General features: G+C 35.5%; 3 protein-coding genes and 1 pseudogene across 4 annotated transcripts; 1 reads left to right on the top strand and 3 right to left on the bottom strand.

The window, feature by feature from the left end:
- Nucleotides 1–943: 943 nt before the first annotated feature.
- On the bottom strand, nucleotides 944–4768 carry LOC111489462 (vesicle-associated membrane protein 727-like). 2 transcript variants are annotated; one of them, XM_023137691.1, is made up of 6 exons: nucleotides 4589–4768; nucleotides 3611–3858; nucleotides 3329–3527; nucleotides 3132–3252; nucleotides 1423–1485; nucleotides 944–1304 (listed from the first exon to the last, which is right to left on the bottom strand). In XM_023137691.1, the coding sequence occupies exons 2-6, from the start codon at nucleotides 3798–3800 to the stop codon at nucleotides 1161–1163; spliced, it is 717 nt and encodes a 238-aa protein (XP_022993459.1). In that variant the 5' UTR covers nucleotides 3801–3858; nucleotides 4589–4768; the 3' UTR covers nucleotides 944–1160. The 2 variants fall into 2 exon arrangements, with proteins under 2 accessions (XP_022993459.1, XP_022993460.1); XM_023137692.1 differs by having other exon boundaries at nucleotides 4697–4718.
- A 908-nt stretch (nucleotides 4769–5676) lies between these two features.
- LOC111489324 (uncharacterized protein At2g38710-like) lies at nucleotides 5677–11430 on the bottom strand. The gene is made up of 5 exons (XM_023137478.1): nucleotides 11164–11430; nucleotides 9143–9262; nucleotides 7744–7858; nucleotides 6458–6551; nucleotides 5677–6107 (listed from the first exon to the last, which is right to left on the bottom strand). The coding sequence occupies exons 1-5, from the start codon at nucleotides 11265–11267 to the stop codon at nucleotides 5911–5913; spliced, it is 630 nt and encodes a 209-aa protein (XP_022993246.1). The 5' UTR covers nucleotides 11268–11430; the 3' UTR covers nucleotides 5677–5910.
- Nucleotides 11431–13490: 2060 nt separating this feature from the next.
- Nucleotides 13491–15017, bottom strand: LOC111489323 (annotated as a pseudogene).
- Nucleotides 15018–16181: 1164 nt separating this feature from the next.
- LOC111488968 (beta-mannosyltransferase 4-like) lies at nucleotides 16182–18212 on the top strand. Its single transcript, XM_023136938.1, has 3 exons — nucleotides 16182–16401; nucleotides 16910–16993; nucleotides 17929–18212. Exons 1-3 carry the CDS (start codon nucleotides 16255–16257, stop codon nucleotides 17947–17949), a joined length of 252 nt encoding a protein of 83 aa, XP_022992706.1. The 5' UTR covers nucleotides 16182–16254; the 3' UTR covers nucleotides 17950–18212.
- Nucleotides 18213–18983: the final 771 nt, after the last annotated feature.

Raw genomic sequence — 18983 nt, 5'->3', positions numbered from 1 at the left:
TTTTTTTTTTTTTTTTTTTTTTTTTTTTTTTTTTTTTTTTTTTTTTTTTTTTTTTTTTTTTTTTTTGTCTCCGATCAAGATGAACGACGAGAAGAGTGCTTGATGTGTTCATTTTGTTCGAGTTCAAGTTATTTGTTTGAGGCAGGTAAAATAAAGAAGAATTCGTCAGGACCTATGAGAGTTGTTCTTGAATGGCTTTGAGCCAAGGTGTTCATATGTCTTATGTCCGAGCTATTGTGATACTAGCTCTGAGTTGTGGTTAGGGGTGAAGTGCCACTCAAACCTAGAGCTAGTCGGTTCTCCCCGAAATACGTTGAGGCATGTTTAGGTGCAAGCTTCATTGAGAGGGACTTTGTCTTCCTATTTTAATTTTTTTTATTCCAGCAAAGTAAATACAATATTTATTATATTTTATAGTTATCTAAATAATGTTTGGTTATTGTTGTAGTAGTAACAGCTGAATAAATGTTATAATGCAATTATTATTATTATTTAATTTTGTGATTAAATAAATTCAATGCTCAAAATTCATTTTTTAGTGTGGCATATTTTTCTTTAATTGTGAAAGAGAGCTATTTGGTTATTTTTATGTGAAATGGCCAATTTTATTAATTTTTTTTTCTTACATAAAAGGAGGTCATACAAACAAAGGAATATATAATTACGTATAATAAATTTATCTTTAGAGCTTCCTTGTTCATAGATAAAAGCTAATTCAAAATTCAAGCGTTTTGAAAAGTTTAAAAAAATTTCTTTTAAAACTTATTTTTGTTTTGAAATTTAGCTAATAATTCAAACATTTACATACAAGAAACAAGTACAACTTTTAAAAACTAAATGGTAATCGAACGCTCCTTTCAACCAGATCATTTCAACCGAGAATTGGTTCAAAAGAATACATAATAACACGAAAGAACGAAGAAAGCATTATCACATGTTAAAATTTAAGCAAATGCAAGCGAGATTGAGCATATAAACATAGATTCGTCAATACACAAACCCAAAGAATAAATTTTGAGAGGTAATATAGAATGCTAATTACAAATTAGAAAGTGAGAAAGGCATATTATATGTATGTATGTATGTATAGATTTGGTAACGGTTTGCTTGCATGCATGAACAACTGAAAACACTTACTTGATACTACTAACTTTACCAAATCAACATTTGAAACCACCGCAGACAATAAACCAGAGTATGATGATCAACACCAAGATTGCTCCCCCAACCATTAGCTTCATTTGTAAGCTCTGCAGCCACATTTTTCGCCGAAGTTGCCTTCCTTGTCGATGGAAGTTATCGGCCTACATTTAAAACAGAGATCTCGACATGAAACGAGAAAGATATAGGATATTATATTTATCTTCAACTTCTCAGTTCACATTCATGATTCTCAACGGACAGTTGGATTAAATGATGTACCTGAAATTGGAGGTTTTCTGTTTTGTCCACCAGAAGCTCGATCCGTTCACCACGATCTAAGACCTACAAGAGAAGGAAATCGATATCATGTCTGTTTAGAAAAGCTGAGAAAGATAGGTTCTAGATTTCCTAGCCCCGAGTCTCCCCTCTCTTTTAAGGAACGAACAACTTAGGGGCTAGTGCAGCTCACTGGAAGAAAACTCCTCATTTTTCAGTTTATTTGCATAAGGAACTTCTAACCACCACTAATAGTTCAAGCTCACGGCTAGTAGATAGAGAGTAGTTGGGATCTCACAATCAACCCTCTAGGGGGCTCAACGTCTTCGCTGACACCCCACCCAATGTCTGGCTCTAATACCATTTGTAACCGTCCAAGCCCACTACTAGCAGATGTTGTCCGCTTTGGCCCATTATGTATCGCCGTGAGCCTTACCGTTCTAAAATGAGTCTGCCACAAAAACATGGCCTACTGTTTTTTCTTTTTGCCAAACCCAAGCAAGTTCTCAATTCAGTGACTTTAATGGGCATAGATGGTTCAACAACTGCCTTTACTTAATCAAATATAAGATATGAAAAACTGAAAAGACCAGATCACAACCCATAAAAAAAAGTTAATACAATGAGAAGACCAAACTATTAATTCACAAATTCAAGATCATTAAAAGCGGAAGAGAATAGTATACAAGTACTGGTGAGGCACTACCCAACCCAAGACCAAAACGACATTGAAAAGACAAAAACCAATCACAGTGAGAGGATAGTTGAAAACGAACCTGTTATCAAGAGAGCTCCATATAAAAAGAAAAAAAAATGACAACGATCTCAATCAAATTCCTAGTCTCATCTTAAGGTAATGCCACAGAGAACATCATGAAGGAAAGCTGGAAGCAGACATTTTTTTTGCTAATCCTCATGTCAGGTATCAAATAATCATATTTACTACCTTGCCTATATGGTCAAAAAGTGGATAGCTTGTCCATTCAGACAAATTTCCACTACGTCCTCAAGGATATGTCTCCAAATTTCTCACCAAGATTTGACAAATGATTTCCTTTACATATATTAACAGCACATAGGATATCACACAGTCCATCATTTGTATGTAATCAGCAACTTGTAGGCTCAAATAAGAAAATCAATAACAATATAATGTACAATCCTATCAAATATGAACTTTATTGTGTATTCGAAAAAAATGCCTAAGTGATGTTATTGTGCTGCCCAAAATCCCCACAGTAATTTCCAATGGCTGCATTGAGAAGCAAGGAACGGCAGGAAAAGGGGGCAAGGAATGCGTGTGTGAGATATTTGCCAATTCCATCCACTTTATCCAAACTGACCACTACCAAATTCTTTGAAAATCAGGTTCTTCAAAAACAATCAAGCAACACACTCATGTGATATTGACTATGTTGCTTTGAGGGCGAAAACTAGTTCAGTGCTCATGGCTAATATACTACTTGGCTGATCTACCTACCAGGACGCCGCATGTAACAGAGATATGCATAGATACTGGTACATTTGCCAAGATGACATGGAAAAGGAGGAAGAATTAGAGGGTGCAAAGTGAGATCTTCAAAAATACTTTAATCTAAGTCACCGTGTTTATACATTATGCACAACTGTGAAAAAGAACATGTATGCTCTATCAAAATCTCAATAGAAAATCTCAGAGCAAAAATTACATGATTTCATAAAACAAGTCAAACCTTTTCGATGTTATCCATCATAATTCCTTTCACCTCTGTTATTTGAGCCTTCAGCTTGGAAAGTTTATTCATTTCTTCTGGGTGGTTCATGCAATATTGCATGTGCTCCTTAATCCTTGGCCTATCATGAAAAATAGAGATTGTTTGGTAAAATGTATGACACAAAACTCAAACATTGTTCATAAACATGGGCATACCCAAATTCTCTGTCAAGAGTGTATGCAACACTGAACCGGTCTAGAAATAAATCATCCTCATCCTCATCATCTGCAAGTGGGTGAGGGTTCTCGTCCTTGATACTTGAACCATAACGCTGTTTAAAGTCATCTTTCACACGCTCAAGAAACACAAATGGCATATTCCTTCCAACTGATTCATCCGCAACGGCCAGAAAAACTGTAAATCAATCAAACACTTTCAGCAACAGGTGCCAATGAAGTCAAAACAAGTACATTATCAAACTTAAGAAAACACAATACCAAATCCACTGTCGAGAAGAAAGTTGAATGTATGGCCATCACATGAGTATGTGCATTTGCTGTTATTAGAAGGCAATTTCTGTAAGCATTGAACGGCAATGGTACTAAAATTGCCTGAGAATGATGTGTGTTCTGCTAAAACAACAGTTCCTTTAGCAACAAAGCTATATATTAGGCCTTTCTGACTCATCTCTCACTGCTATCTGAGAAGAATCAAAGTAGTAGAACTGACAAACTGCAGCAGTAACCTACAAAATTTTTGAATGGATATAGTTAATCTGAATTCATTCTCAAACTGGAGGTACGAAACGTTGGAAATTCACGAATAACATGATATGAGGCTATCCGTTCCATTATTCTAGTCTCATTAAATTTGTAACTGAGCTCAGTTACATGTTAGGACTTTCTTTTTGAAATCTCATGTGAACATTCATCATTTAAGTTTCAGCGAAGTTAGTTCCTATTTTTTGGGAAGTTTCCGTACTAGCGGTCTATCCAAAATTGAGCCCAAACTAACAAAGGCCACGAATGTTTGAGTAAATTACTTGCTTGAAGGATTTGTCCATCGAATTTGTATATTCTGTTTTCTATAGCAGTAAGGTTGCAATCCAACACAACGACTAATTTATCAAATGACAGTACCTAATATACAATTACATCAACTACAGCAAACCGCCGACGAAAAACCCCAGTATTCCTTCAGATAATCAATAACACAAATCACAAAGAAACAATAATTGTACAAAAAGATTTTCTGCTTACGAACGAAGTGGAGAAGAAGAAGAAAAATAAATGCTAATTCACAGCGTCTCCTCCAAATTCGAGATGATCAAGAAACAGTTCTGGAAACAAATTAAACCCTACACATATTCTTCAGAATTAACCAGAAAAGGAGAAAAATCGACGAAGAAAACAAAATTTAATTCCACGATCCAATCAGAAAGTAAAAATCTTACAACAAAAGAGAAAAATTCAAACCTTAAACTGGAAATCTCTAGTCAACTTCACGTGAGATGCAAGCTAAAAGATCGATCCGTCTGAAAAATACATGAAATTGTAAAGGGCAATATATAAGGGAAGCCGAACCTCGATCAGTTTAACCTTCCGTCTCCGGTTGGGAACAATTCTCCGAAAATGTGTAAAATTACTCCCAATTTCGAGCTTATATTTATATTCCATAAATTTTTACACTTATTTTTATATTTAATTTTAAAAAATTAATTTTATAATTTTATAATAAATTTTTAAACTTCTAATTTTGTCCTATAAATCTATAAATTAATTATTTTTAAAATATTTTAATTATATATTAAATACAAAATTTTAAATTTTAAAAAACTATTAGACAATGAAGCCGACCAAATAAATAGATAATAAAAATATAGTAATTAGAATTGTAATTTGACTAAAAATATGTATCATATCATTATTATAACTTAATTATTAAGGCAACTTTTATTTCTTGTAATTCATATTTATAATTTTATATTTTAAAATATATATATTTTTACATTTAACTTAAACAATTTTGAAATTCCAAAAGTATAATAGAGAACTTGTGCGTTTAATAAACTCTTGAGCAGATAAATTCAATTTTTTTTAAAGATTAAGTAATCTATCATATATAAATTTAAATTGTATATATATTATAACCCAACCTTCAATTTGTCACATTTTATATTTATTTAGCATATGTAAATTCTTGTAAATATCAAAATTAAAAAACTGAATTTGTAATTTTATATTCTTTTACTAAGTATTTTTTGAAAAGGCATTCATTAACTATATTAAAGATCTATATTTCACTATCAAGAACGAAGAAACATTCGAGTTAACCGACAACATTGAAGAACACAAAACACGAGACGAAAAAAGCTAATCCGTTTTTTAGAAGCAAAATAAATTACGAACCATGTTGCTAACACAACATTCACAAATCACTCCTATTTTGAAACCGCTATGTAAAAGTACGACGTTTTTTCAATATCTGTGTTCGAGTCAACTTGCACACACCTTGACTAATTACACGGATCAACCCGAAAAAATGAAACAAACAAAATCATCGAGAGAAAATGATAGATATATATAGAAATATGATAATTAGAACTTGGAAAGGTTGAAGAAAGTCTTACAGAGCATGGGTTCTTTCAGTTTTTTTCTTGTTGAATGGCATTGAAAAGATAGCGATGGAACACAACACAAATCATTCAAGCATCCTATATCTTGTTTTAGTTCAGTTCAGTACCCAAACTTAGGCCTTGCAGATTTTAGCAAGAGCCGTTTGGAAGAATCAATGGTTGTTAGGCTTTAGCCCCGACAACGCAAGGGGTCGTGCCCCGGGTGGTTTTAACATAGGACACATACTCACCGTAGTGCATGGTGAATAGGGTGCTCTGGTACCGGGTCAATCGAATATGCTTACGCAGTGACTCGGTGATTGCACCATTGTATCCTGCCTTCCGCACCAATGAGTCGATAGCCTCAATTTTTGTCCAACCTGATAATCAAGATGCAGCCAAACCCGAAACCTCGGTCAGCTGGAGGACGTATAAAGCTAAACAGAGATTTGACAACATTTTAGCCAAAAAAACTATGTTTCACAAAGATATGTTCGATTAAAGTGCACAAATCAGGCTGCTCGATAATCTGCCTATATTGCAGAAGGAAGATAGAGGGCATCGCCAGCAAAAACGGCAAAAATTATGACTAAACATGGGAAGATCGATCAAATACGGGGGGGTGGCAGGTAGTCCGCCCCACTACTATGTATACCAAGCGAATCACTGGATTTCACATGACAATGAAAAGAGGACGAATATTTATCGACAAAAAGCACCGTAGACATACCTTCATGGGCAGCTACCTCGGGCAGATACGTAGCACTTCGTCTAGTATTATAGTCAGGATCATTAAATTCAATAATAATACCATGCTTACCTACCTGCAATAAGATAAGAAGAACCCTGATTACGGAAAGCCTACCTGCAAGATGGCTAATCAGTGGGACTGCCCAAAAAACACGACACGCAAGCAGGCAGGACCAAGCTTAAAATTCCGGGCAAACTAGCCAGAATCAAGAAACGTGCACGACCAATCCTTGCAAGCCATAAGGGCAATGCATTTTCTGAATTTCCAACAATCAAGCCTTTACATATATGCAAAAGTATTGTTATTCACGCATCTTGAATACAGCCATCATTTACTACTTAGCAAGGCTACTCGAGTAAACACTTGCAAGTTATGCCTATGAGCCTGTCCTGTGATAATATGTAGCAAGAAAGTTCCTGTCATTCAAACATCCTAGGTGTATTTAGTAGCTGTACCAGCTCAAGCCCACCGCTAGCAGATATTGTCTTCTTTACGCTTTGCTTTCCCTTCTAGGCTTCCCCTTAAGGCTTTTGAAACGCGTATAATAGGGAGAGATTTCCACACCCTTACAAAAAAATGTTTCGTTCTCTCTCCAACTAATGTGGGATCTCACAATCCATCTCCTTTGAGGGCCCAACGTCCTCGTTGGCACAACGCCCAGTGTCTGACTCTGATACCCTTTGTAATAACCCAAGTCCACCGCTAGCAGATATTATCCTCTTTGGACTTTCCTTTTTAGGTTTCCCCTCAAGATTTTTAAAGCGCATCCGCTAGGGAGAGGTTTCCACACCATTGTAAGGAATGCTTCATTCCCCTCTCCAACCGATGTGGGATCTCACAGTAGCTAACTAGCTTAATTTTTTCCCATTTTCCTTATAAGTATGTGCTTCTAGTTAGCATAAAAACAACTGATAATACAATGAGAAAAAAGGGTTAAATTAAACTAGTTAGTGTCTAATAACAAATTAACTCTCAGAGGGGGTTAATCCCCTTTTTGGCCCTTATCCCCCTTTTTGGCCCTTATCGTACCAGGAGGCCTAACATCTGACTTCCTTGAAAGTAGTAGTTTATGAATCTTACTCTAACAATGTAGCTCAAGCCTGACAGACCTGTTCTAATCATTAATAATGCACAAAATTGTTCGAGTTTAATGGAAAGGAAAAAGGGCACTCAGGTTCTGTGAGACAACAGAAAACCAAAGCCAACCATTGTACTCACTGAACACAAACACAAACCTTTGATTAAAAAAGGGAACAGAAACGTACCTCCCAATCAAGATAATTTATAGCTATTTCATAATCAACTAGAATGGAAACTGTGCACTCCAAATGTGGTAATTCTTTAGGCTGTATTGGGGGGAACCTCCGGTCCCTCAATGCACTGCAACATATTCAAGAAAAAAGGAACAAAAAACCAACTCTTTAGATGCCCATTGTAGTGTCAGTTCAACCATAGAAAAATAAAATTTGCATTTAGTCATGACATGTAACAGCCCAAGTCGTCAGCCTCACAGTTTTAAAATGCATGAGAGGATTCCACACCCTTATAAAGAATTTCCAAAGGAATAATAAGCCATAAGTTCCACTCCCCCCACCCCCTCAATGGACCTCATGCCTGAATATCAATAATTTACATACAAATCAGTTAGGTCACCTAACAATGGACTTTTCATTCTCTCTCGAACTTTGCTAACCAAACCAGCTTCCTCCCCACCGCCCCTTCACTGAATTGATTTACCAAATCAGTTTTAAATGAAGCAAACTTCCAACAATATGGATCACTTCTGTCATGCATATGGACTTCTCATCCACCCATTGACTTTCTCCCTTAAAATTTGATTCAAGAAAGCCAGGGAGAGGGCAATGTGAAAACGACTCTGGAAAGCAGAAATAAATGAAAATTCCCTAACTATGAGCTTTAGGCGGTAGTCTCTCATTTGAAACCAATTAACATAAAAAGAATGGAAGGTTTCACTTTAAATCAATCACATTTACAAAGCTGCTGCATCATACTTTAAGTTAGACCTTTGCTTTGATCACTAACAAAAACATCCAACAGCATTTGTAATAATTCAAAAACTTCATAATATGCTTCAAAGTACAAAAAGGTGCTAAAGGACTCATAACAGGCACCCCAATACAAAATTTACAATGCCACGAGGTTCTTATTCATGCAAAACCTCAACCTGTCATAAAAAAATTATACAGTTTCAACTCAAGTCCAAACCAACTCATAAGAATTGAAAATTCTCATTTATTTTTGTTAAATTTGTCACAACAATAGTTAATTCATGCTATACTACCAGGGAAAAGTAAGCAGAACCAACCTTTTATCGAGTGTGCAAAGACAGTCATAATTACAGTCATAATTAATAACAAGCAGTGAGGTACAAATTCTTGGAGTTGTGACAGACTATGGTTGCAAACTTCTGTATTATTCATTACATAACTTGCAAATGAGAATTTCAATCTTCATGTGATTACTATTTAGAGATCAATACTTAAAAAAATGGAAAGCCAAATTCAATAATAAACACCATCATCACAAAGTCACTTATGCTGTGAAATACTTTGTCCAGAATACTTGAGTCAGTCAACTGATTTGGGCAAAGTTTTTAGATAAAGCAGTGGGGGAAAGGTAGAAGTATGCATTATGCAATAATACCTATTTAAAGCATAATCCTTGAAGCCATTTATCAAGCAGCGAGCTTCTAGAGTTCCTATGCACCCTCGCAGACGAGGTTCACCACCATTGACCACTTTTTTCCAGGTAACGAACAAGGGGCTGCCAGAAAAAAAATATTCACGTGAAATGAAAATAGATGCAGCTTACAATAATAATATTCTAGGTGTGAAGCACAAGGCTTTTGAAAAGTGGTTAGTATCACAAAAGCATCTGCAAAAAATATGCTAACCAGCCAATATAAGCATAACATAATGGATAGAGACACTAACTACCATCTGAAAGGTTGATGCTTTAATCCCCTCCCGCACAATTGTTGAATTAAAAAAAAAAAAAAAGCTTGTCTAACCACATGATAGCATATACAAAATGTAAAGATGAACAGATTGATAGCTGCATATGTCTGAAAAACGCGCACAGACACAATCTATTAAGATCAGAGAAGTCACAAACGGTTTCAGTTTAGATGGTAAAAAAAAGACATGCATGTGGCAATAGGAATGCTTTGTATTTCATTTTTTCAGCAACCTTCATGAAATAGACATATGGACACCATGAGAAAGTTAAAGATAAATCTTATCAAACACTTCACATCCAGTCACTTGTTATCCGGTAACTCTTTCAAAAGCTTTCAGAAGAAATTATTCAATAGATTACGGACACGTGTTCTTGCTAGTTCGATTTCCTTCTTACAAGAGCAAAGAAACTATCCTAAAATTGGACAATGACTTAGTTGGCCATGGCTTTGAACTAAGAGAAGTGAAAACTTTTTTATTTTCTTGGACAATGACGAGTGGGTCATGGCTTTGTACTAAGACCAGTGAAAACTTTTTTTTGTCTTTTTGCTTAATAAACTTAAATATAACCGCATAACACTAAATTAAAAAATCATTACTCAGTAAGTACCAAACCAACATGTATTTACAACAGTTTTATAAAAACTGCAAATACAGGAAAACACATAATCATAAGTAATTTGGAAGCAATGTTTAGTAGAAATACATTTCATCATACAGATTAACCAACCATTATAGCTCATGTGCATCGAGAACTTATGACTACAGTAAATATAATCCATGGACGTCACTGTAGACAATTCCTAAGCTTTCCGGGAAATTATAAACAAAGATGTCGAGCGCAATGGAGTCAATCCTCAGCATTATACAAATGGTACTATAATTAACATACAATGACTTATTACCATGAGTAAGAAGCCTATAATCTTATTTCTTCCATTTAGACTTTGTGAAGAATTGGGAAATGAATAAAGAAATAAACAGCACAGAAACAAGTTACTTCGGCTGATCGAGTTTTAAAAGGGCATCAAATTAGATGCTGATTAAATTTATTGAGCTTTCCCTGTGATGCTCACCAAAAGTTGCTCTTTTCAGGGTACGTAGCAGGAAGTGCCTAGCTAAAATAGCTCAATTGGGTTTCCTGGCAGCCACATAGAAACAGTAATTCCTCTTTCCATTTGTCACCACTCACCACAACCCAATTATTTTTCTTTTTATCATTATTTAGCAAACTTATTCCCTTAGTTGTAGATGAAAAACCACGTATTCTAGAGAAAAGGAAAGGAAATACAAAGGGAAAACGGAGCCAAAACAGGAAGCATTCACCAATAGAACATCCAAACTCAATTGAACCTATTATTTAGAAAATACTCAAAATGTTCCCTCTCCCTGTGTTCCATTTAAGAAAAATTGTATTGAACTACTTAAAAACGAATAAAAAAAAAATATACTTCATCAGTCACCAAAAATACAAAAAACAAAATGGACAATTCACAAAAATTTTGTACTCGCGAACAATTAGAACTAAACACAGAAATCACAGACCAAACCAATGATGATCATCATGATCATAATCGAAACCCAGCGACCAACGTTACAATTAGTAAAAGCACAGACTCGATCACATGCTAGACCCCAAACATGCAAACAAATCACAGAACCAATCACTAATCGCACACGAAAACAACAAAAAGAGAGAGAAATTACTGTTGACCACCATCGAAAGCAGGGGGAGGGGCTTCCTCGCCGTTGTAGTGAGCGAGAAGGGTATCGAAACAGTACACCACCATCTCTCTGTTGGCCGACACCATGGTTGGCGTAATCAGTGAGCAGTGAAGTGAAGAAGGTGGAAAATCAATGGTAGGTTGAGGAGGAGGAGGAGGATTTGGTAACGAAATTACTAAGAAATTAAGAGGGAAAGGGAGAAGGAAGAGGAAGAAGAACAGCAATAGCAGCAGGAAGAAGAAGAAGAGCTTTTTTTCTCACTCCTCTTTTCTTTCCCTCTCTCTTTCTCGCTCTAGAGCCTTTCTTCGTCGCTCACTTTTGCGCCTTTATTCGGATGGGCAGTAAGCAACCATGAATATAAATTATTTCCCGTAGGACCCACTTCCCCGTTTCTTTTTCAGTTTACCCTCTTTGCTTCTTCTAAAAAAAAATATTAAATCACAAAAAATAAATAAATAAGAACTCTTAAAACTATTTTAATATATATTTTATCTAACGTCTCTCGATTAATCATAGCTCTGATACTATGTTAAATAAACACGACTCTCCACAACGGTATGATACTGTTCTTAGTATAAGCTCTCATGACTTTGCTGATCTTTCTCTTAAGATCTCAAATTAATGGAGATAGTATTCCTTGATTATAAACTCATGATTATTCCCTAAATTAACCGACTTAGACTTTAATCCCACATATAAAATCCAACCATTTATTCGATTATTAGAGTTATCTGACCATTTATTCAATTTAATAATGTGAGAAATTAAACTATATGACTATTTAATTATTGATTCAATTCAATAATATGGAAAATTAAGCGTTTACATCAACTTACCTTAAAAATTAATTTTTTTAATAAACAATTTGTAAACCAAGAATAAAAAATAATAATTAAAAAAAAAAGATTTAATTATATTTTATTTTTCTTAAAATATGTAAGAAAAAACATATTTTCTTTTAGTGTTCGCACAATTATTAATTTATAAGATTAATTGAAAATGCATTTTTTAATTAAAAAAATACTTCCAAATAGTCGATGTTTTTTTTTTTTTTTTTTCAAATACTAGTAAATCAACAATTAACTTAAACAAAAGAAATTAATAGATAAGCTGAGATAATGAAATGATTAATTAATCAATGAATTCCATTCTCTCTATTGTACTCAAGGTGTCGCAATCAATAGTGTCCTAAAATAAGACAGATTACTAACCTGTGAATGTAATATTTGAAGCATCATATGATTCAACGAACACAAGAGTATATGAATAGTTGTACACAAAAGACGTTTGATTAATATTTTTCGACTACGTTCCCGACACGCAACAGCAGGATGTTGATGGGGCTGATCGTTTTATACTAGATTTTGAAATATTAGGACCACTTTTCTTGGATGCTTCAATTAGGGGCAGGCAGCAGAGTAGTTTATTTAGTGTCAAGGATGGTTGAACTAATTTGAAGAAAGAAATCATCAGTCCAAATACTAAAACCATAATGCATACAGCGTGGCTTTACCTCTCAGCTTTGACCATTCATATTCTTCGTCCATGGGAGACTTCCAAAGATTACCAAGAAATGTCCATTTCTGAACACATAAGAATAAACTATAACCATTTTCCCCAGATCACAGTCATCTTACAAAATTCAGAACAGAACTCAATGGTTTGAATTTGAAGTGAACGGTAGGATTAAAGATTCTAAAAATCTAGTAAAGAAATCAGGGACTACAGAACGAAGGGTTTATCGTCTTACCATCGTGTCGGCTTCTTCGTCACCAATCATATGCGAGCCACAAAAGCAAAGTCCATCTGAAAATGGAAGATCCCAGTGAACCTGAAGATTGAAGATCAGTACATACAACTGACATCAGTGAATAAAAACGATTATGTGATACGACATTCTGTCAGCGGAACATCGTCATTGATGAGTGAGTAGGTGCAACTCTCGTCCAGTGAAAAGTAATGAGTTCCGTCTCCCACCCCCGAAATGAAAGAAGTAATGAGGTGCGTATGCGCATTTTTGAATGATTGAGACGGAAGAATCTTTCAAAAGAACAATCTATCTGCCGAAAACAAATGAAATTTGTAAAATTGAGAGTTAGATATTGAGCTTAAACAGAACTAAGTACTAACATTACTAACAGGTAATTCAATTCTGATAGTTTTTGATGGGCAAAGTTTCCATGCGTCCCAAACTTTGATGCCACACAACCAGATAAAAGAGACGATTCAAAATAATTGAAACTCTATTGAAGGGATGAAAACAACCAATAATAAGTATCACCACTTCCTTATATCATTTCTAACCTCAAAAAACCAAGACCCTGAACCCGAGCAGCTTCAGCGTGGCCCGCACCAAGTCTTCTGCAGTGCTGCCTCGCTTCACAAGTTCCGAGAACTCATGCTCATCAAGGCGATTTCCATGATATCTGCCAGCAGTCTTGGGAGCTAAACCAAGAGCCTCCCTCATCGCCTGTTCCTCCTGCTCCTTGATCAACTTTATCTCCTCTTTTGCAGCATCCACATTCAAACTTGACTTTTTATCCCGTGCATATCAGTGTAAATCTTTCCCTGTTTAGTTATTGAAAAAGAAAATGTCTTACTAAAACATTTTATCAAGGAAACAATTCCAGGGCAAGGATATGAGAGGATGACCCACGACCCACAAATAAGAATCAGCATGAATAAGTATAAGTACATTCTAATTCAATCCAAAAATGCCTATTTAATGTATTTACAATTAGAAATGCATTGGCCAAAATAGTTTGCAAATGGAAGAATGCGCCTCCCAAGTAACCGCTAACAGAGACTACCCGCTGAACAGTTAAACAAAGCAAATAGTTTTTACAAGAGCAATTTAATGCCTTACAAGAAGAAAATCATTTAACCGACTTAGTTCCCGTTCTTTTTCGGTGCACTCACTTTTCTAACTAAACTCAATACTTGGCGAAGGGGGTGTAAGAGGTCTTTTTGAGTGCATCTTTTTCATATCATCTTCCCGTTTGGGCTTTCACAATGATACCTTACCTTTTTGCCATCTTCCAAGAGGAGCTTTGATGCTCTGGCCAAGGAAGTTTTCCCTATGCATGTCAACTTTCACGTCTTCCCAACTAAATTCTGCACATCAAGAAAGTGCAAAATATATATATATATATATAATGAATGAGCAAAATCCCATACGTTAGAGAATCGCTTGCAAGATTCAGGAAATACCTTAACAGGTTGACTCGTTACAGATATAGTTGATCTAATCTATTGCCGATCCGAACGTACAAATATTGAAAAAATAACAGAAACCTCCAACACGACCACTCAAAAACTAACAAGCCCTAAAATCCTTACGACACGACATTCGACTCCATTCACCACCGTAGACGAACATAACTACATGAACTACCGCCAATCTAAAAACTCATCAAAATCTTAATGCTACAGCCAAACTTCCTGTCCAATTCACAAGGCGTCTTCAAATATACAAATCGATGCGACTCGACGATTGTTTAGAACTACCAAACGAAAACAATCTCCGAGCAACAACAACAAAAAAAACGCTAATCCGAATATCAGAGACGCGAAGAAAACCATAGAAGCGAATTCAAATTCAACGGTTCTCGACTTCGGCAGCCACTAATCGAATCCCGCAAAAACGTACTCCATGTGAAAGAAAAAATAAAGGAAGACAATAGACAAAGTGGAAATCGTATAAGGTAAGAACTAGCTTACGATCTCGACCGCCACGAACGCCGCCTCTAATAGGATGATACATGATCGGAGTTTATAGTCCGACGAGGGAATTTGCGACTGTCTTCTTGACCTCTGGTTTTCGCGCCAAGTTAAAATTTTGCCGAACAGTTAGAACAGTTCAAATGGGTTATAAGCCGTGTAGACAAATAAATGAATTAAAAAATTAATGTAAATACATTTTATTTTACCCTGTTTAAAATAAATAAATTTTACCTCAAACTAACCAATTTTCAAGTGTCACTATTTTGTTATTTCAATTTAACAAAAATAAATAAATAAATAAAACTCCAAAATATATATATATATATATATATATATATATACATATATATATATTTTTTTTTTTTTTTTTTTTACCACAACTTAAAAATCAATTTACCCATAAAACTAAATATAATTGAACCGAATAAATAACTAAATCAACCAGAGATCTCACATTAGTTCTAGAAGAGAACGAAACGTTTTTTATAAGAGTGTGGAGACATCTCCTTAGGAGACGCGTTTTAAAAACTTTTAGGGGGAGCCCAAAAAGAAAAACCCAACGATGACAATATCTACGGCGATGAACTTGGGCCATTACGAGTGGTATCAATGTCAGACACCGGATGATGTGCTAGCGAGGAGGCTATTCCTCGAAGGGGGTGGACACAAGGTGGTGTGCCAACATGGACACTGGACCTCGAACAGGGGTGGATTGTGGTGTCTCACATCAATTGGAGAAGAGAACAAATGTCGAGTGCCAACAAGGATGCTTGACCTCGAAAAAAAGGTGTTTTGTGAATGGATTGTGAGATCTCACATCGGTTGGGGAGGAGAACGAAACATTATTTGTAAGAGAACGAGTGTAAGCGAGGATGCTGGTCCCCAAAAGGAGGTAGATTGTGAATGGATTGTGAGATTCCACATCGTTTGGGGAAAGAACGAAACATTTTTTTATAAGGAAACGAGTGTACTTAGACCGAAAGGGAAAGCACAAAAACGACAATATTAGTAACAGCGTGCTTAGGCGTTAGAATTAAAATTTATAAATGTTAGCAAAATTTTATATCTAATTATAATTTTTAAATCCTATTAGTTTTATAACAAGTAATTTTTTTTTAATCTATTAAACAACCTATTTATTTATTTATTTTTTTCCCATTGTATATTAACTGAAATCCGGGTTTGAGTGCGTCACTTACATCAATAAACCGGTTCGGTTCGGTCCGACCGGGAACCGTTTTGAGTTATCCAACCGCCAAACAAATTGGGAAAGTCTCGGTCATTTTTAGGGTAACCAAGACTGAAGAAGCTACTGTCACTCTCTAGAACATTTCGATTCACAGAACGCAAATGGCCATGCGATCGGTGCTCAGTCGTATCTCGCCGACTCCCTTGACGATGCGTGCTTCCGGCCCCGGTGGATTCCGATACTTTTCCGACGGCAAAGGTCGAGTTCTCAGTGAGGAGGAGCGTGCTGCCGAGAACGTCTACATCCAGGTTTAATTAGTTGTTACAAATGTTAGAGAAAAATGTGTAGAAACTTATAGCACTCCGATTATTGATCTTCTCTGTTGAAAGTACACTTGTTAGAAACTCAGATAGAAATGGACTGGAGCGAAAGCGAAGTTACTGTTTCGGTATTATGTTTTTGTGCGCGGAGTTTCCGTTCTCGGATTTATAATAGTAGGATTATGATCATCTATCTGTTTGATTGAATGTTCACGTGTTCAAAAATCAAATAAAACGGATTGGAGTGAGAGAATGTTTATTGTTTATATCAGATGGTATTTCTTTTCGTGCTAGGGGGTTGTGATATCCGATCTACTATAGTAGGAGCTGGTTTATCGAATATTCATTTGTACAAAATTCAAATAGATACGGACTGAAGTGAAAATGAAGTTATTGTCTATATTAGACGGTGCCTCTTTTAACGCAAGNGCTTGTGTTCTCCGACTTTTAGTTATTGTCTTCCTTTTTTTTTTTTTTTTTTTTTTTTTTTTTGTAGAAAATGGAAAGAGAAAAGCTGGAGAAGCTGAGGCTTAAGGCCGAGAAAGAAAAGGCCGAAAAGGAGAAAGAACAGTCGGAGAAGGTATTCATTACTGTTATGATTTTGGTATATATCGGCGACTTGTTTTCTGGTTGACCATTATTTGTCAGTTGATTTGTGGCATAAGAGACCATGACCAACCGTATTTTGTGATCGATGCAATATTTATGTGGATAGTGCTTTGCGGCTTTGTGAGATGTGGATCCATTATCATGTATTCTTTGTTTATGATCCTTTGCTTGAGTAGCTTGCATTGGCTATTCATTCGATGCTATTATTCAATTTCTTATACCTATATGGAAATTGAGCCCAAGTCTCTGAAATAGATATAGATTGATAGCTATTATGGTTGACTTTTGCTTATGACCCATTGTGGTTCAGTGGGAACTATCTATATGTTCGTAGCTGCTGAGATTTAATAGATGACTTCGATTTAGTCCTCGTGTCCTCTTTTACACACCTGTTTCTGCAGAAATTTGTATGCAGCATTCAAGTATTCCGAAGATAAGGTGTATCTCGAATGCCGCTTTGGCCATTTGGGTTCTTGTTTTTTATCTAGACAGTCTTTGTTGTAAATTATATATCTCATTTCACAATTCCTTTTAACTAAAAATTATGCCGAAGCCTTTTTCTTTTTCTTTTTCTTTTTTTAATAGCAAAAACATGTTTCTAATCATCACTTTATACTTCTAAAATATGACAAATTTTGCTGCTATTTTGGAACATGACAAACTTTCTCTTCACTATTGTTGTAACTATTACTGACTGTTGGCCAAATAAATTTGCAAGTTGAGGGACGTGCAGAATAATTGATGATATGTTTCACTCTATCTATCTTGGAAAAAGTTGTATTGTTGTCAATTAAACTTTTCAATACCAGTTTTTTGGCTAGGTTCCTTCTTGAATGGCAATATATAACTGCTTTCTTATTTTAGAACTTGTGTCTATCCTTTTTCATCATTGCTTCTTGTATGCAGAAACGTGAAGGGACCCAGTAGATAATGGTGGCTCATCTGCAAGTTGTATCATCTGCTTTGGAGTTTGGTAGCAAGGAATAAAATGTGAGATCCCCCCCCCCAATCCCCAACCACCACTTTTCTGTAACTGACAGTTAAACCTGGATTTGGTCTTTGTTTAGATAAACCACGTTGCTTGTCTTTGACTGTTCTTCCTTCCACTCTGAAATTGGAATCACTGCTATGTTTCGAGATTCATTTATCTGTTCTGCCACTGAACTGAATAAGTCTTGGTGTTTGGACGATATCCCATCACTTTTCTCTCAAAAAACATGAAAATGAGAGACAAAAGAGGTTCCATTTTGACCCAACTAAATTTTCTCTTCCTTCTCTATCCCTGCATTAACTTGTAGGAGGAACAATAAAGCGCATATTCTTTAGTTTAGTTCCTTGTGTGACTTGCTAGTTCAAAGAAGGCTTTGGTTGTTTCTCTGAAAATTGCTTCGGCAGTTCTTCTAATCAAAATAGTGTGTGCAGCTCTAAATACTGCATAGTGCCGAACTCTGATAGCATATGGTAGATGGGATTTATTATGCAATGGATACAGTTCCATGGAAAACGACTATTCAAAACCCCAGTTTCCCCCTTTTTTGTAATAGGTATAACTCCGGCCAGGCTCATGTTTCCTAATTACGTTTGGCTGTTTTATATTCTTTTTTCTAGCCCAACAAATGTGGGGTAGAGCAATTTGGACCTCCAAGTTCAGGCAGAGTTCATGTCAATTACGTATAGCTTTGTTAGTTGTGCGTGTTCCTTCCAGAGACTACACCTAATTAATGATTGGTCTTAATCGTCTTAGGCAATTGCTAAGGGACCAGATTAATAGCTGATGTTTTATTATAATAAAACATTATTATTGTATGCTTCACGGTTATTTGATATGATAGCCGTCTTGGAAGATATTTTTTAAAATAATAATAGAATAAATTTAAAAGAAAATAGGGTTACGGAACTACTTTTAAAGCTTTCTTTTCTTTTTCTTTTTCTCTTCTTTTTTTTTTTTTTTTTTTTTTTTT

This window comes from Cucurbita maxima, unplaced genomic scaffold (genome assembly GCF_002738345.1).
Source record: "Cucurbita maxima cultivar Rimu unplaced genomic scaffold, Cmax_1.0 Cma_Scf00014, whole genome shotgun sequence".
Taxonomy (NCBI): Eukaryota; Viridiplantae; Streptophyta; class Magnoliopsida; order Cucurbitales; family Cucurbitaceae; genus Cucurbita; species Cucurbita maxima.
Note: the sequence above shows the minus strand (reverse complement) of the source record. Positions and strands in the feature narration are given on the sequence as shown.

What these genes read in the sequence shown, in the direction of transcription:
- LOC111489462 (XM_023137691.1), bottom strand. Translation starts at nt 3,800, where the DNA reads ATGAGTCAGAAAGGCCTAATATATAGCTTTGTTGCTAAAGGAACTGTT. An exon ending in TGATGGATAACATCGAAAAG is followed by an intron (nt 1,486 to 3,131) that starts GTTTGACTTGTT and finishes CTTCTCTTGTAG; the next exon opens with GTCTTAGATCGTGGTGAACG. An exon ending in CAGAAAACCTCCAATTTCAG is followed by an intron (nt 1,305 to 1,422) that starts GTACATCATTTA and finishes TTTTAAATGTAG; the next exon opens with GCCGATAACTTCCATCGACA.
- LOC111489324 (XM_023137478.1), bottom strand. Translation starts at nt 11,267, where the DNA reads ATGGTGTCGGCCAACAGAGAGATGGTGGTGTACTGTTTCGATACCCTT. An exon ending in GCTTTCGATGGTGGTCAACA is followed by an intron (nt 9,263 to 11,163) that starts GTAATTTCTCTC and finishes TTTTTCTGGCAG; the next exon opens with CCCCTTGTTCGTTACCTGGA. An exon ending in TAAATTATCTTGATTGGGAG is followed by an intron (nt 6,552 to 7,743) that starts GTACGTTTCTGT and finishes ATCTTATTGCAG; the next exon opens with GTAGGTAAGCATGGTATTAT.
- LOC111488968 (XM_023136938.1), top strand. Translation starts at nt 16,255, where the DNA reads ATGGCCATGCGATCGGTGCTCAGTCGTATCTCGCCGACTCCCTTGACG. An exon ending in CCGAGAACGTCTACATCCAG is followed by an intron (nt 16,402 to 16,909) that starts GTTTAATTAGTT and finishes TTTTTTTTGTAG; the next exon opens with AAAATGGAAAGAGAAAAGCT. An exon ending in AGAAAGAACAGTCGGAGAAG is followed by an intron (nt 16,994 to 17,928) that starts GTATTCATTACT and finishes TCTTGTATGCAG; the next exon opens with AAACGTGAAGGGACCCAGTA.